This window comes from Macaca fascicularis, chromosome 2 (genome assembly GCF_037993035.2).
Source record: "Macaca fascicularis isolate 582-1 chromosome 2, T2T-MFA8v1.1".
In the NCBI taxonomy this organism is placed as follows: domain Eukaryota; kingdom Metazoa; phylum Chordata; class Mammalia; order Primates; family Cercopithecidae; genus Macaca; species Macaca fascicularis.
The window spans coordinates 106385410-106401689 of record NC_088376.1 but is presented as its reverse complement, the minus strand read 5'-3'; the positions used below and the strand labels follow the sequence as shown (position 1 = coordinate 106401689).

At 38.5% G+C, this 16280-nt stretch overlaps 1 protein-coding gene across 2 annotated transcripts in view; it reads left to right on the top strand.

The window, feature by feature from the left end:
* The window catches only part of ANO10 (anoctamin 10), a 239684-nt gene that overhangs the window by 44170 nt on the left and 179234 nt on the right, over window positions 1–16280 (top strand). For both annotated transcript variants that reach the window (XM_005546813.5, XM_005546814.5), the window contains exons 10-11: window positions 5566–5757; window positions 11657–11785. In XM_005546813.5, the coding sequence (XP_005546870.1) occupies window positions 5566–5757; window positions 11657–11785 (321 nt within the window). The remainder of the gene's footprint in view (window positions 1–5565; window positions 5758–11656; window positions 11786–16280) is intronic.

The following is a 16280-nucleotide window of genomic DNA, read 5'->3' as shown; positions in this document are numbered from 1 at the left end:
CAAGCAGATCATTAGAGATTTACACTTTTAATATTTGAAAGAAAGGTCTAGTTCATAAAATCTGACTATGTGTTCAACCACCTTTTATTGAGCTCTGACTACATTCACTGTTTCTATATTTCACATTTTTTAAGGCCATTGTTTCTTAACATCCTGCACCTTCCTTGTTGCTACAGTATTCCTTCTGGTGAAATACATCCTTCAGTGGGTCATTTACTAAAAGCCCGTTATTGTGAAACTTTCATAGTCTTGTTTTTCATCTTGAATGAGTTTATCTCCTGATTATTGAGTATCTTGACTGACTTTCATAATTTTTCTCATGTGCTTAGGAATTTCAGTTTGTATGTTCATGTTGAGTAGGACTTTGTCCTTTTCTCTCTGCTCACTTCTGCCTTATTTTGTGCAGTTGCCCCCACTGAGCCTCCAAGCCCCTCATCCAGAACCAAGTGTTTGTAGCCCAGAGCTCCCATCTTGTGGTGTTGATGAGGATTTTATAGATCTGGTCACAGAGCCAGTTGGTAGCATGCTGTTGGCATAGCTGTAGTTACCAGGCAGCAGTTGTAGCTTTTTTAAAGCCTCCTTTGAAGGGCAGGGAGCGTGGTCCCAACCCCTGGTTTTGCTCAGCAAGCCTGGTTCCAGTTACACTCCAGGGGAGAGGGTGCTCTTGGTTCTCCTCCTGATAGGATATAGATCCTAGCCCCTTCTATCATCGCTGTGTTTGAGGGAGATGATTCAAAGTATAAACACATAGTACACTTTGAACAGTAACATTGTTTATATTTATATATGAAGCATAGAGAAAAGACACACACCTACTCTCTCTCCAGAGGAAGAATTAAAGAGAAAGAACACGTGGGCATAAGTGTGGAGCTGTCCTTTCTGGATTGATTGAGTGCTAGCTTACTATGGGATAAAAGTTAAATTATATCATTTTACTGTAGGATAAAAGTTCCCATTATGTCAGGATCCTATCCTTGCCTGTGCTTGGGGGTGGTATTCTTGGCCACATTTATTTTCCTTTCTTTACTCTCTTATAGAAACTGCACCAGCAGTCTGTCCCCCTGTACTCTGTACTCTCATTCCATCCCCCCTCATCTTTGAAGGCCTCCTGTCACCGGCCATCACCTGGTACTCTTGTATCTCCTCCTTCTCCTTCTAACTGCTCCACCAAGTCAGCAACTTGCCTATTTTGAACTAAGCAGACTCTTCACATCTTCTGCTGTTTTTGTCCTGTCTTTCCCTCCCCTCACAGTTTTCTGCAATAATTCTCCATATTGTTGTCTCTAGTTTCCTACTTCTCTTTCTATAATCAATTAGAATCTGCTTTCAGCTCTTCTTTTTCTCCAAAATTGTTTGGGCAAACAACATTATCTCCTGAAGTACCCAAAACACAATTCATAATCTTCTCAAGATGGGTTTCTCCTGCTTTGCCCCTGACTCAATGAATGGTTTTTAGTATAGTCCTCATCTGAGCAATTCTAATTTATCTAAGAACTGTATGCCAGTGATGTGACACTGCCAAAATCTCAGATCTTACCTCTTTTGACATTTCAAGGTATCTGACAAAACCTTTATGAAGGAAGGTGAGGGAGGCATGGCTATTCCCATGTCAAAAAGAAGCGAATGAAGCTCTATGTCATTAATCATTTGGTGACTAAATCAGAAAGAAGGTTCAAGACTTTGCCTTGCCAATTCAGAATATTTCTGTTATATACCACAGGCTCTCTGATGTGAAGTAAAGGAAATAATATATTGATTTCTCTCAGGTCCTGGGTCTGTGAGTGAACTCTAGGGTTTACAGTGCCACTCCTTTTTGGGCCTGCAGAGTTCTGCATGATCTGGCCATTTCCCACTCCTAATCTCTTACAGGTTTCTTTTTCATTATCTCCACTGGAGTGACATTGGATATTTGCCATTTCAGTTCTCTCCATGTATTTGGAGGTGGGGATACTTTTGGGTCACATTTATTCTGGATGATTGTTTCCTATGCATGAATCTTTTCTTCTGGGTTCATTTTTCTCCTAATTGAAATCAATGAATTTAGAATTGTATTTTCTGTAATCTCATCCTGACTGTTATATATGAGTCTAAAATAATGTTACCAAGCTTTGGGAAAAAGCAATTTGGCTGAAACTTTAAAAACATTACTATAGGGACATGGATGCAGCTGGAAACCATCATTCTCAGGAAACTATCGCAAGAACAGAAAACCAAACACCGCATGTTCTCACTCATAGGTGGGAACTGAACAATGAGATCACTTGGACTCGGGAAGGGGAACATCATACACTGGGGCCTATCACAGGGAGGGGGGGGAGGAATTGCATTGGGAGTTATACCTGATGTAAATGACGAGTTGATGGGTGCTGACGAGTTGATGGGTGCAGCACACCAACATGGCACAAGTATACATATGTAACAAACCTGCACGTTATGCACATGTACCCTAGAACTTAAAGTATAATTAAAAAAAAAATTACTATAAGAGTAATACTCACTATAGAAAACTTAGAAAATGCAGGATACAGTCAATATATAAAAAGAAATTATCTGTAATATTGCCACCTATGGTAATCCCCTGGGTCTCCTGACTGCTGCTTCACCAGCCCAGGACTAAGGCTGTGTTGCTTCCTAGATCTTCACTGTCCTCTGCTGTCCTTTTCCTGTGAACTGCCCACTCATATCCAACTGCATAGCTGGGTGAGGCTGAATTTTCATGATGACTGTTTCAAGTAGAACATCATATTGCTGCACAGTAAATGAACTGCCTTCTACTAAATGATGCATTATAGAAGTTTGCAAAAAATGTAAAAAGTGCCAGTCTACATTAACATTTTTGAAATGTAATTATTTTTCAAAAGACATTTATGTTAAGATGTTATTGTTTAAATGAATTAATGGAAGATCTTTAAAATTTCTCAGTTTTTTTTTTTTTTTTTTTCTTGTGAGACAGGGTCTCACCTTGTCACCCAGGTTGGAGGGCAGTGGTGGCAATAGTGGCTCACTGCAACCTCAACCTCCCAGGCTCAAGCAATCCTTCTACCTCAGCCTCCTGAGTATCTGGGACTACAGGCGTGCACCATCATGCGTGGCTTATTTTTGTATTTTTTGTAGAGATGGGCTCTCACTGTGTTGCCCAGGCTGGTCTTGAACTCCTGGATTTAAGCAGTTCTCCCACCTTGGCCTCCCAAAGTGTTGGGATGAGCCACCATGCCTGGCCTAATTTCTCAGTTTTAATTAATAATATAGTAAGCATCAAAGCATCAACTAGATAAACTCACATAAACAAAATGTCTTTTTTTTTGAGACAGAGTCTCGCTCTGTCACCCAGGCTGAAGTGCAGTGGCGCGATCTCGACTCACTGTACCTGGGTACAGTGTACCCAGTATGCTCCCGAGTACCTGGGACTACAGGTGCCTGCCACGCCCAGCTAATTTGTTGTAGTTTTTAGTAGAGACAGGGTTTCACCATGTTAGCCAGGATGGTCTCAATCTCCTGACCTTGTTATCCGCCCGCCTCGGCCTCCCAAAGTGCTGGGATTACAGGCGTGAGCCACTGTGCCTGCCAAACAGAATGTCTTTAATGTCCTCAATAATTTTTTAAGAGTTTCGGACTCTTAAGACCAAAAAAGTTTGAAAATTACAGCTCTAGAGCAACCTCCTTGCCGTTTTTCAAGGAATTGGCTTTTGTAAATCTATTGTTTGGTCTTACTTCTCATAAGATTTGAGTTAAATGATTTTGGAAGTATACCACCATTGCACCCCATCAGGAGGCATTGACGTCTGGTTGCCCATTTTGTGGGGTCAGCTTGTTTGATCATTTGGTTGGCTTGGTAAAAGGCAGACTGCACAGGTGGGTTTTTTTTTCTTCATTTTATAATGAATAAATTATCTGTGGGTCAATACTTTTGAGTCTTTCCTTTTCCTTTTTATAAATAGTATCTCTTTAAAAATACAATTTCTAATTTTTTGTTGCTGGTATATGGGAATGCTGTTAACTTTTATATCTTTTACCCACAATTTTGCTGAACTCTCCTGTTATTTCCAAAATATTTTCTATAGATTTTGTTGGATTTTCTATATAGGCAGTAATTTGAGCTATAAATAATGACCATTTTCTTTCTTCCTTCAGTCTTTACCCTTTTTATTATCTACTAGGCTTACTAGTATGTTCAATATAATTTGAATAGAAGTAATTATTACAGGAATCTTTATCTTATTTCTGATTTTTTTTATTCTTCTCACCATTGTGTGTTATGTTTGTTCTGTGTTTTTAGTAAATAACATTTTATCAGTTTAAAACTTCTCAGCTGAGTGTTGATAGCATGGTCCAACAAAAAGAGAGAATAGGGTAGATTGTGTCTTGGTTAATATATTCTTAGTGTATGTATGTGTTTTCTTTGTTAAATTTTCATTTTTTTCCTTCTTGCTGTTGGATTATGTCCTTGGTTTGCTAAATTTATTGGCTCAAAAGCACTCAGAAGTGTAAAAGGTACTGATACAATGTGAATGTGTACCTATCATCACTCAGAATCGCCTGGAGAGATGGAAACACAGAGTGTGGGGAAACAGAGTGTGGGGAAACACAGAGTGTGGAGCACACTGCTGTGTTTGGAAAGGACTCCCTGGGTGCTATACACTAATAACTCCAAGAAGGCCTTTGCATGATTTCCAGAGGCTTCCCAATAGCACACCTGAGAAAAACTGCCTGCACATCTCTGCATAGGCTTGATCTTTACAGCCTGAAACAGTACAATTTTGAATGCTGAGCATAGGGTATCAGGATTTCTTAAGACCGAATGTGGTAAAAATGGCTTGATTGCTAAGATTTTTACTCTTTCCCAACTCTTGATTTCTTTATCCTTCAGAGAAAGAGATTGATGCAATGTCACTGGGTATATTTAAGAACCATAAGTAGATGCTGCAACACAACACAAGAACATACTATCTAGAGCCAAAGACAACCAACCAAGTTATTTAGAAACTGCTCACCTTTGAATCCCAAGCCGAGCATTTAACCTGCCAGTTCTGAGGTTTATGTGTATAGTGGTACTTTCTGGTGAACCTCGAAAATAGCCAGTGAGACTCAGAATCTGTGGGTTCATACTTGATTCAGATATCCAGAACATCTGGAAGAAGCACCTTTTGCCATTCCCAGGACCCTATTGTTGTGTTTGAGATTTTCTATTTAGTAAAATATAAAATAAGAAAAACTGACTGGAAGTGGACTCTGACTTACACTAACACTGAACCTAATATGCTTATCTTAGTGAAAGACTGGTTCAGAGATGCAATAATAATAATGTTTATTAATTTAAAAACATTAATGCTTATGTTGCTGTAAAATATTGTGATGAATACTTTTCTTAAACTGAAATTATTATTGCATGTGTGTGGGATGATCATGAAGCCTGAGGGTGTCAGAAGTTGGAGAAACACTGGTGTGTGGTGGGGAAACTCTTTGAGGTTTTTTGGAATAGTTAGAGGCCACGGCTTTGAAGAGTATTGCAAAAGGATATTCCTATTATATGATATTAAAATAATGCATGCTTGTTTATATTTTCAGGGCACCTTTGATGATTACTTGGAATTATTCCTGCAGTTTGGTTATGTGAGCCTTTTCTCCTGTGTTTACCCATTAGCAGCTGCCTTTGCTGTGTTAAATAACTTCACTGAAGTCAATTCAGATGCCTTAAAAATGTGCAGGGTCTTCAAACGTCCGTTCTCCGAACCTTCAGCCAGTATTGGTGTGTGGCAGGTAATTGTTTGAGAAAATAATTATTCCTTTAAAAAATAAAAATATGAGGTGTTCTGACAGGGAGAAAAAATTTAAAAAGTAAGCCCTACAGAGAGATTTAGGAAAACTGAGTTTGTTTGTTTTGTTACAAACTAGCTGTGTGGCCTTAGATAACCATTAACTTTGTCTAGCTTCACTTTTCTTGTTTTTAAAATTGGGGGTTAGGCGAGATAAATATAATTTCTAAGACCCCTTTTAGATGTGAAACTCTGACTATCTTCTGGGAAAGTAGCCAGCTGAGACTTCATCTCAGCCAGTATTAATGAGACCCTCCCTGCTACAGTGTCAGTGGAAGCCACATGGGGAGCCTAGACTTCTGCTCCTATCTGGCAGTAATAGACTCCTTTTTTAGTTTCTGCTAGTCTAGTTTTCTAGTCCTGGGGTGGTCTCAGAGGAAGCCTAGTGGAATATAAGGAGTTTCCACCACAACCCTGCACAGTGGAGGCCACATGGGAACATATATGAGGCACCTGTCGTTCTCTCCCTGAGGGAAGAATCTGTAGAGGTCTGGTGGGAAGCCAGAGCACCCATCCTTGTCCAGCAATAATGAGGAATCCCCGCTGGGTGCCAGTAGTTTCTACAGGGGGAACCTGGACTTCTACCTCTACCTGATAGTAGTAAGGCGTTATCCCCTCTTCCCTTGCTGGAATGGTGTCAGAGAAATCAACTAAAACAGAAGGTTTAAATAAGATTTAGAATCTTATCTCTCCTAACATGTCCAGGTTTCTATTTAAAAAATCACTGATCAGACTGGGTGTGGTGGCTCACACCTGTAATCGCAGCACTTTGGGAGGTTGAGGCAGGCGGATCACCTGAGCTTAGGAGTTTGAGACCAGCCTGGCCAACATGGTGAAACCCCATCTCTACTAAAAATAAAAAAATTAGCCAGGCATGCTGCTGGGTGCCTGTAATCCCAGCTACTCAGGAGGCTGAGGCAGAAGAATCACTTGAACCCGAGAGGAAGAGGTTGCAGTGAGCTGAGACTGTACCATTGCACTCCAGCTTGGGTGACAGAGCGACACTCCATCTCAAAAAAAAAAAAAAAAAAAAAAAGAAAAATCACTCATCATAGAAAGAACCAGGAAGAAATCAAGCTTAATGAGAAAAGACAGTCAGCAGATGACACTACCAAGATGACACAGGTTAGAAATATTGGACAGAGATTTTAAAACAGCCTTATATAAAAGTTTTAATGAGTAATTATGACCATATCTGAAACAAATGAAAAAACAGACCCCTTTTAGATGTGGATGTCTCAGCAAAGAGATGGAAGATATAAAAGAGAATCGCATTGATATTTTAGAAGTGACAAATACCATAACTGAAATAAAAAGCACACTGAATGAATGCAACAGCAGAATGGAAGGGACAGAGAAAATAATCAGAAACTGGAAAATAGAATAAAAGAAATTATCAGCTGGGTGCTGTGGCTCACGCCTGTAATCCCAGCACTTTGGGAGGCCAAAGCAGGCAGATCACGAGGTCAGGAGTTCAAGACCAGCCTGGCCAACATGGTGAAACCCCATCTCTACTAAAAATACAAAAAATTAGCTGGGCCTGGTGGTGGGCACTTATATCCCAGATACTTGGGAGGCTGAGGCAGGAGAATCGCTTAAACCTGGGAGGCAGAGGTTGAAGTGAGCTGGATCGCACCACTGCACTCCAGCCCGAGCAACAGTGCGAGACTCCATCTCAAAAAAAAATTAGCTGGGTGTGGTAGCGGGCACTTATAATCCCAGCTACTTGGGAGGCTGAGGCAGGAGAATCACTTAAACCTGGGAGGCAGAGGTTGAAGTGAGCTGGATCGCACCACTGCACTCCAGCCCGAGCAACAGTGAGAGACTCCGTCTCAAAAATAAAAAGAGGGAAATTATCCAGGCTGAACAACAGAGAGAAAATATTCTGTAAGAACAAACATAACCTCAGGGACCTCTGTGGGTATAAAAAAGAGCTCACATTCATGTCACCGAAGTTACAGAAGGAGAGAAGAAGGAGGGAGGGGCCCAAAAAGTACTTGAGTAAATAATGGCTAAGAACTTTTTAAATGCGGCAAGAGACCCAAAACTGCAGAATTAAGAAGCATTGTGAACCTCAAACAAGATAAAACAAAGAAATCCTTGCCAACACACATCATAAACACATGAAAGCTAAAGACAGCATTTCAAGAGCATCAAAAGAGAAATAACATCTCACCTATAGGGGAAAAACAATTAGAATGACAGCCAATTTCTTATTGGAAACCATGGAGGCCAAAAGAAAGTGGCAAAATATTTTTCAGGTCCTTTAAGAGTTGTCAATATAGAATCCTGGCTGGGTGCGGTGGCTCACGCCTGTAATCCCAGCTCTTTGGGAGACTGAGGCAGGTGGATCACCTGAGGTCCGAAGTTTGAGACCAGCCTGACCAACATGGTGAAACCCCATCTCTACCAAAAATACAAAAATTAGCTGGCTGTGGTTGCAGGTGCCTGTAATCCCAGCTACTTGAGAGGCCGAGGCAGGAGAATTGCTTGAACCTGGAAGGCGGAAGTTGCAGTGAGCCGTAGGTTGCAGTGAGCTGGGATCACACCATTGCACTCCAGCCTGGATGACAAGAGCAAAACTCCATCTCAAAAAATAAAAAAAGTATGTGTGTTTTATATATATATATATATATATATATATATATATATATATATATATATATCTCCCCAGAGATAATATTTTTCAGAAATGAAGGAAGAAGCAAGACACTTTCAGATGAGAGCGAACTAAGAGAATTTGTTGCCAGTAGACCTAGCCTAAGAGAATAGCTATAGGAAGTTCTCTTAACTAAGGAATTATAAAGGAAGAAATCTGGGAACCTGAGGAAGAAAAAACATGGTAACCAAAAATATTAGTAAACAAAATAGACTTTTCTTCTCTTACTGAGTTTTCTATGTTATGTTTGATGGTTGAAGCAAAACTTATAATACTGTCCAATGATTCTAAATATATGTAGAAAAAAATGTTTTATTTATTTTTTGTAGACATGGGCTCCCACTGTATTGACCAGGTTGGTCTTAAACTTTTGGCCTCAAATGATCCTACCACCTTGGCCTTCCAAAGTGCTAAGATTACAGGCATGAGCCACTACACCCAGCCTATGTAGACAAGATACACTGTCTGATTCTTTCCCCTGTGTCAAGACAAGTATATTATAAATAAAGGATGGTAGAGGGAGGTAAGGTTTCTGTGCTTCACTGAAACTGATAAATGATGACACAAGTAGAATGTGGTAAGTTATGGATATGTAATACCTAGAGCAACCACTGAAAACATTACACAAAAGGTATACTGAGGAACATTATAGATAAACTAAAATGGAATTCTAAACAATGTTCAAGTAAACCACAGTAAGACAGGAAAAAGAAAGCAGAGAAATGAAAAACAGGGAACAAACAGAAAACAAGGAAATGACCAGCCGTACATCCTAACATATCAATAAATACGTTACTTGTAAATGGTCAGACAACAATTAAAGACAGAGATTGGGAGAGTGGATTAAAACACATGACTGAAGTATATGCTGTCTTTAAGAATCTCAAGTCAAATATGATTTAGGTGGGTTGAAAGTAAAAGAATAGAAAAAGATGTATATGGAAATATTAAAAGAAAGAAGGAATGACTATATTAGTGTCAGATAAAGTAGACATCTGAGCAAAAATTGCCAGAGAGGACCATTCTATGATAAAAGTGTCAAATTACCAGGAAGACATAGCAATCTTAAATGTGTATGTACCAAAGAACAGAGTTTCAAAATATGTGGGGGAAAAAAAACTTGAACTGAAAGGGGAAATATTAATAGATGACCAGGAGAAATGAATGGATATGTTCATACAAAGACTGCACAGGAATGTTCATAGCAACTTTATTCACAGTAACCCCAAACTGGAAACAACCCGACTTGCCACCAGTAGGCAAACGGATAACAAAAATTTTGACATATTTATAAAATGGAACCCTGCTCAATAAAAAAGAAATGAAATAGTGATACATAAAACATGGATCAATCACTGAATCATTATGCTGCTTGAAAGAAGCAGACACAAAAGAATGTATACTGTATGATTTTAGTTATATCTGATTTTTGGAATATGCAAACAAATCTATCTTGACAAAAAGCAGATCATATTTTGCTTGGACCCAGGTGTAAAGAGAGGGCTGAATTGCAAGGGTCATGAGGAATCTTTTGGGGGAAATGGAAATGTCCTGTGTCTTGTTTGTGGTGCTGGTGGTTTCACAGGTAAATACACCTATCAAAATGTGATGAAGTATATACTTTAAATGCATGCAGTTTATTGTATGTAAATTATAACTCAATATAGGTGATTTTTTAAAAACCTGAAAGTTTAGTTACAAACATACTGCAAGTTCAGGAAGCCAGGCACTGTCATATGCTGCTGGTGGAAGCATGAGCTGGTCAACCCATGCAGTGCAGCTTCGTATTATCTATCAAAATTACAAATGGATATCCCCTTTGACTCAGCCATTTCACTCTCCAGAATTTAGCCTCTTTCCACATTTGTTAAATGATGTTCTTATAAGATCACCAACTGTAGCATTGTTTGTAATAGCAACTAAATGCCCACCAGTAAGAAAATGGTTACATAAATTCTGATAACGTCCGTGTAATAAAATGCTGAAGCAGATGTGGCAAAGAATGAGGGAGCTCTTTTAGTATTGACACAGAAAGTCCCTCAAGACACTTTAAATGACCAAAGCAAGGGACCTGACAGGGAATAGGAAAGAGTGTATATGTTCAAGTTTGCTTGTTTTGCATAAAAGTGTCTGGAAGAATACATAAGAAACTGCAAATAGTGGTTATCTTCTAGGGGGAATGGGAGCTGGGAAGTGGAAGAAAAGGGGAGAAGGGAACAAGACACTCTTCACTATGTACTTAGAATTTTTGATTTTTAAGCTATGTGAATATAATCAAAAGTAAGTAAATAGAAATTTTAAACTAAAGACAGTCTTAGATTTCTTATGAAGAAAACTGTGGAAAAATAATCAGACTACACAAAAGATTTCTAAATTGTAAGATGGCAGAAGTTCTTCATGGGACAAGATGTATTCATATTAAGTTTGGATTCAGTCATCTTTTGTTTTGCTTCTTTTAAAATTAATGTTTCTAATAGTACGTGTGTTTCTTGGAATTAGTGGGTAAATTATTAAGTAGTGATCACCATATGCTTTATATTAAAGAAAAAAAGAGCAATGGTCACAACATTTCTCCATCCATCCTTTGCAGTATGCACCAAAGTCTCCTTCAGGGGATGCTGGACCAGTTTGTCTAGTATGTCTCAGTGGGGCCTAGCATCTATATTTTTCTAAAGTTCTACATTTGATTTGCTAAATGATGCTAGGAAAGGATCACCATTTATCACTGGTGCCTTGATTGTAAAGCTGGTTATGGCTGAGTCAGATGTGGTGTGTGATGTCAAAGTAAAAGGATGATTTCACAACATAAGTTCTGTTTGAAATGTTACCTGTTTTTTAATGTGAAACATTTTTCCCTGGCAGCCCTACTTTAGATTCCCCTTAGATGTGAGTAGAGTAACTTTAACAGTATTCCCAATTCAGGTCCAGGGCTGCCTCCAATTAGGAAGATAGAACATACTGCTTTGGGATATTCATGCCAAAAGTGTCTAAAATACTGCCTAACAGTATGGCTTTTTTCAGCTAAAAAAAATCATACCATGACAGAGAAAAAAGTTTAAAATGTACTTGGAATGTTTAGAACTAGGGTAAGACATTTTCCTTGATTTTTAGATAATATGAAAAAGGATGAGGAAATATGGAAGCAGTCATTGCAATTTTTAATTTCCGTTCTTTTTTCTTTTAGTTGGCTTTTGAAACGATGAGTGTTATATCTGTGGTCACTAACTGTGCTCTGATTGGAATGTCACCACAAGTGAATGCAATCTTTCCAGAGTCAAAAGCAGACCTCATTTTGATTGTAGTGGCAGTGGAGGTAAGTAAAGATTTAAACTTCTTTTAAGCAGCATCCATATCACGTTTCTCTATTCCAAAGCAGTGCTGTCTTGGGCTGTCCATGGCTGACAATTGAGCAATATGGATTTACTGGTAAGAAAGCAAAAACGGTTCAAGTAATAGAAGAATCAGGCTTTGTATTTATGGTTATTGCCCAAGTATGAAAAACTGTCACCCTAATGCAAACAGGAAGTGACATTTCCACTATTATGCTGGTCTGCCCAGTGCTAAGTAGGTAAATCCTATTTGAGGGTCAGGCACCATGGCTCATGTTTGTAATCCCAGCACCCAGGCCAAGACAGAATGACATGAGGCCAGGAGTTCAAGACCTGGGCAACATCATAAGACCCTGTCTTCACAAAAAATTTAAAAATTACCTGATGTAATTTGGTACCTGATGTGTTGGTTCATTCTTGTAGTCCTAGCTATTTGGGAGGCTGAGGCAGGAGGATTGATTGAGCCCTAGAGTTCACAGTTATAGTGAGCTTTGATGGCACCACTGCACTCCAGCCTGGTCAACAGAGCGAGACACTGTGGCTTAAAAAAAAAATCCTATTCAAAATCAAATTCTATACATTTAATATGTATTTTTAGTCTATTTTAGAGAAAAGACAGTTCTACTTTCTTAAGCGAGTAAATCCTAAGAAATGCTTTTTGATAATGACTTAAGTCTCATTTGCTACAGGTGTGAAATTCATTGTGAAACACTCTCAAACTTCAAAATGTAATTGGTAGGACGATACATAATTTCACATGCAAAGCACAAGTAGGCTGTCTGTGCTCTTTTTAGGTTTTTCTTTTATCATGTTTCAGAATATGGATCACTGTAACATCTTGGAAATTAAGCACTAACCAAATGTAAATGGAATAATTTGTAGGAATTTTTTTTGTTGCTTGTAATTATAGTTGTCAAGAATATTGTGACCACCTTTCATTTTTAGATATTTTAAAAACAGAACAGTTATGGAACTCTATAAAAGCAGAACTTAGGAGGATTCTGAATGGTGTTTCATATACTTAAGGCCTTAGGACTCAGGGCTGACCAGAGGAAAGGAAATCATGAACTTGCACATTTCCAGTGTTGGCTAAAGAAATATATTCTGCTTTGCTCTTTTTTGCTCTTATTGTATTTGGTAGGAATCTGTGTTCATGATAGATGCTATATGTGGAATATGCATTTTGGAGAATGATTTTAGACAGCAGTGAGTGGGAGGGAAAAGAGAATGGCCCTGACAGATACAAGTAGGTCTATTTTGAATTTTGTAAGTTGAATAGAATTTTTGAGAGCTATTTGCAAGGCTGATTTATGACCTGTGGAAGTGAGAAAACAAGACAGAGTTACCTTTGACAGGGAGAGACCAGTTGGCTGGGCTTGTAGTGCGCCTTCCTGATTTAGAATATGGCACTTAACTTCACAGATCTAAAAATTTGTCTTTGCCAGTACACTCAGAGTTAATTAAAGGCTTTTGGGACTGACTGAGACTTAAAACTCATGAAACTTACAAGGGATTGACCAGAAATCCAGGTGGTTAATTTACAATAAAAAGATACTTTACCAATACCATAACAGTGGATGTTCCAGTGAAGGTGGATTGGTTATTAGAAGATTTCTTGGTAAATTTAGAACAAGAGCAGGAGTAGTGTAATATCTTAAAAGATGTAGAAAACCTGAAAACCATCCCTGCTTCCACACAGAGCAGAGCTCTCTCATGAACCAGCTCTTGGTGTCCATCGCTAGCTTCTGAGCAATGCTGGATGAGCTCATTATAGTCCACTTCTTGATTTTTGCCCTCACTTTCTCTAGATTCCTGGCTGACTCCGTATATTACCATTGATTAGCCTACTGTTTTCTTTTGTATTTAGAGATACCTTAATCACATATTGAGGGCCTGGTTCTTCTTACTTAATTCGGGAGACTTACTGGCCTATAATACTGTTCTGCAGGTGGCTATTCTCACGTGTTACAGGATGGTTTTGCTAGTCTAATCCTCATGGATTCACTTAATCTGCACATTCTAGGGATACTTGGCTGTTACCCTCTAGGTTCTAACCATTATGCCTCCTCTTATTTATTTATTTATTGTCTCTTCACATTGTGTAAAAACAGCTGTTTTTTTTTTACCTTTATTTTTTTATTATTTTTTTTTGAATTTTTAAAAAATTATTATTATTATTATACTTTGAGTTCCAGGGTACATGTGCATAACGTGCAGGTTTGTTACATATGTATACTTGTGCCATGTTGGTGTGCTGCAACCATCAACTCGTCAGCACCCATCAACTCGTCATTTACATCAGGTGTAACTCCCAATGCAATCCCTCCCCCCTCCCCCCTCCCCATGATAGGCCCCAGTGTGTGATGTTCCCCTTCCTGATTGTCATTGTCTAAACTGGCAAAGTAAGAAGCATCAAGGAAGGCTCGGAAGAAGCCAGGAAGCATCAAGGAAGGCTCCCTCCAGGTTTTAGGGGGATCCTATTCCTGCCAACATCTTGATTTTGGACTTCTAGCCTCCAGACTGTGAGACAATACAGTCCTGCTGTTTTAAGCCATCTATAATAGTTTGTGATAATTTTGTTCTTTGTTTCTCTTCTGTTCTAATAACTTTTGTTAGCCGATTTTTAAAGGGTCAGTCTGCTAGCAACAAATTCTCTTTAATTTTTTTCTTCATCTGAAAACTTTTTTTCTCTTTCATTCTTAAGTATAGTTTTGCTGGACATAGAATTCATGGATGATGATCTTTTTCTTTCAGCACATGAAAAACATTTTGGTACTTCCTTCTAGTCTCCATGGTTTCGGATGAGAAATATATCATTCTAATTGGTGTTTGCCTGTAGTTAATGGGTCCTTTTTTCTCTGGCTGCTTTCAAGATTTTTTTCCCTGTATCTTTAATTTTTGAAAGTTTAATCATAATGGGTCTTAGTGTAGCTTCTTGGGGGTTTATTCCGTTTGGGGCATGCTCAGCTTCTTAGATCTGTGAGTTTTTGTCTTTAACCAAATTAAGGAACTTTATAGCCATTATTTCTTCAAGTACTCTTTCAGCCCCACTCTCTCCCTTCTCCTGGGATTTTGATATGAATCTTGAGTCTTTTGTATTTTCCCACAGGTCCCTAAGGCTCTGTTCAATTTTTGTCAGTCTGTTTTCTGTTATTCACATTAGGTGAATTCTGTTGATGTATTTTCAAGTTCACTGTTTCAACATCTTCTGTATGTCCACACTACTATTGAGCCCATATACTGAGGTGTTTTTTAAAAAAAATTTCTACCACTGCATTTTTCAGCTCTATAATTTTCATTTGGTTGTTTTTGTAAGTTGTATTTCTTTTGCATGTGGATGTCGTTTTCCCAGTACTATTTGTTGAAAAGGTCGTCTTTTCCCTAATGAGTGGTCTTGGCACCCTTGTTGAAAATCATTTGACTGTGTATGGAAAGTTTGCAAAATCATTTGACTGTATATGCGGAGTTTATTTCTGGGCTCTTGATTCCATTGGTCAGTGTTTCTGTTTTTATGCCAGTGCCATACTCTTGATTTCCATAGCTTTGTAGTATGTTTTGAAGTCAGGCGGTGTGAGACTACTAACTTTGTTTTTCTTTTTCAAGATTGTTTTGGCTGTTTCAGTGTGTATTTGTGTCAATGTGCTTGCAGTAAGCTATGGCTATTTATTTTATGATATTTTAAAATGTTAACTATTGATCAGAAGTTGGATTATATTGGCACAGATGGGTCCTCTCTTTCTGCCACAGTGTGTATTTGAAGATTTGTTTTGTTTATACCTTATTGACTTTCATACATTTGAGAGGGCCCTAGCTTTGGTTTCTCAATAGAAAATTTTGTGTGTCAGGACAAAACAAAGCTCAAGCTGTTTGAAATAGCCAAAAAATTAGAAATTTACCAATTTTATTCTAATGTTGCTGAGACCTCAGCTGAATGCCATCTGGTCTTGTAATGAATCCAAAAAGTGTAACATTTGCAAATAGAATAGAAAATACAAATTTTTGGTTTGCTACCATTAAGTTTGTAAAATCGTGTTGAAATTCTAATTCTGAATTTTACAAGGTAACTGTGAGGTGATAGATAGGATAATTAGATTAATTTTGCTAATCATTTCACAGGATATACATATTTCAAAATATGTTGTGTAACTTAAATATATTCAATTTTTATTTGTCAGTTATACCTCTGTAAAGCTGGAAAAAAAGAATGTTACAGAATGTTCATCAAAACTATCAGTGGGGCCGGACGTGGTGGCTCATGCCTGTAATCTCAGCACTTTGGGAGGCTGAGGTGGGCAGATCACCTGAGGTCAGAAGTTCGAGGCCAGCCTGGTCAATATGGTGAAACACCATCTCTACTAAAAATACAAAAATTAGCCGGGTGTGATGGTGCGTGCCTGTAATCCCAGCTACTTGGGAGGCTGAGGCAGGGGAATCACTTGAACCCAGGAGGCAGAGGTTGTGGTAAGGTGAGACTGTGCC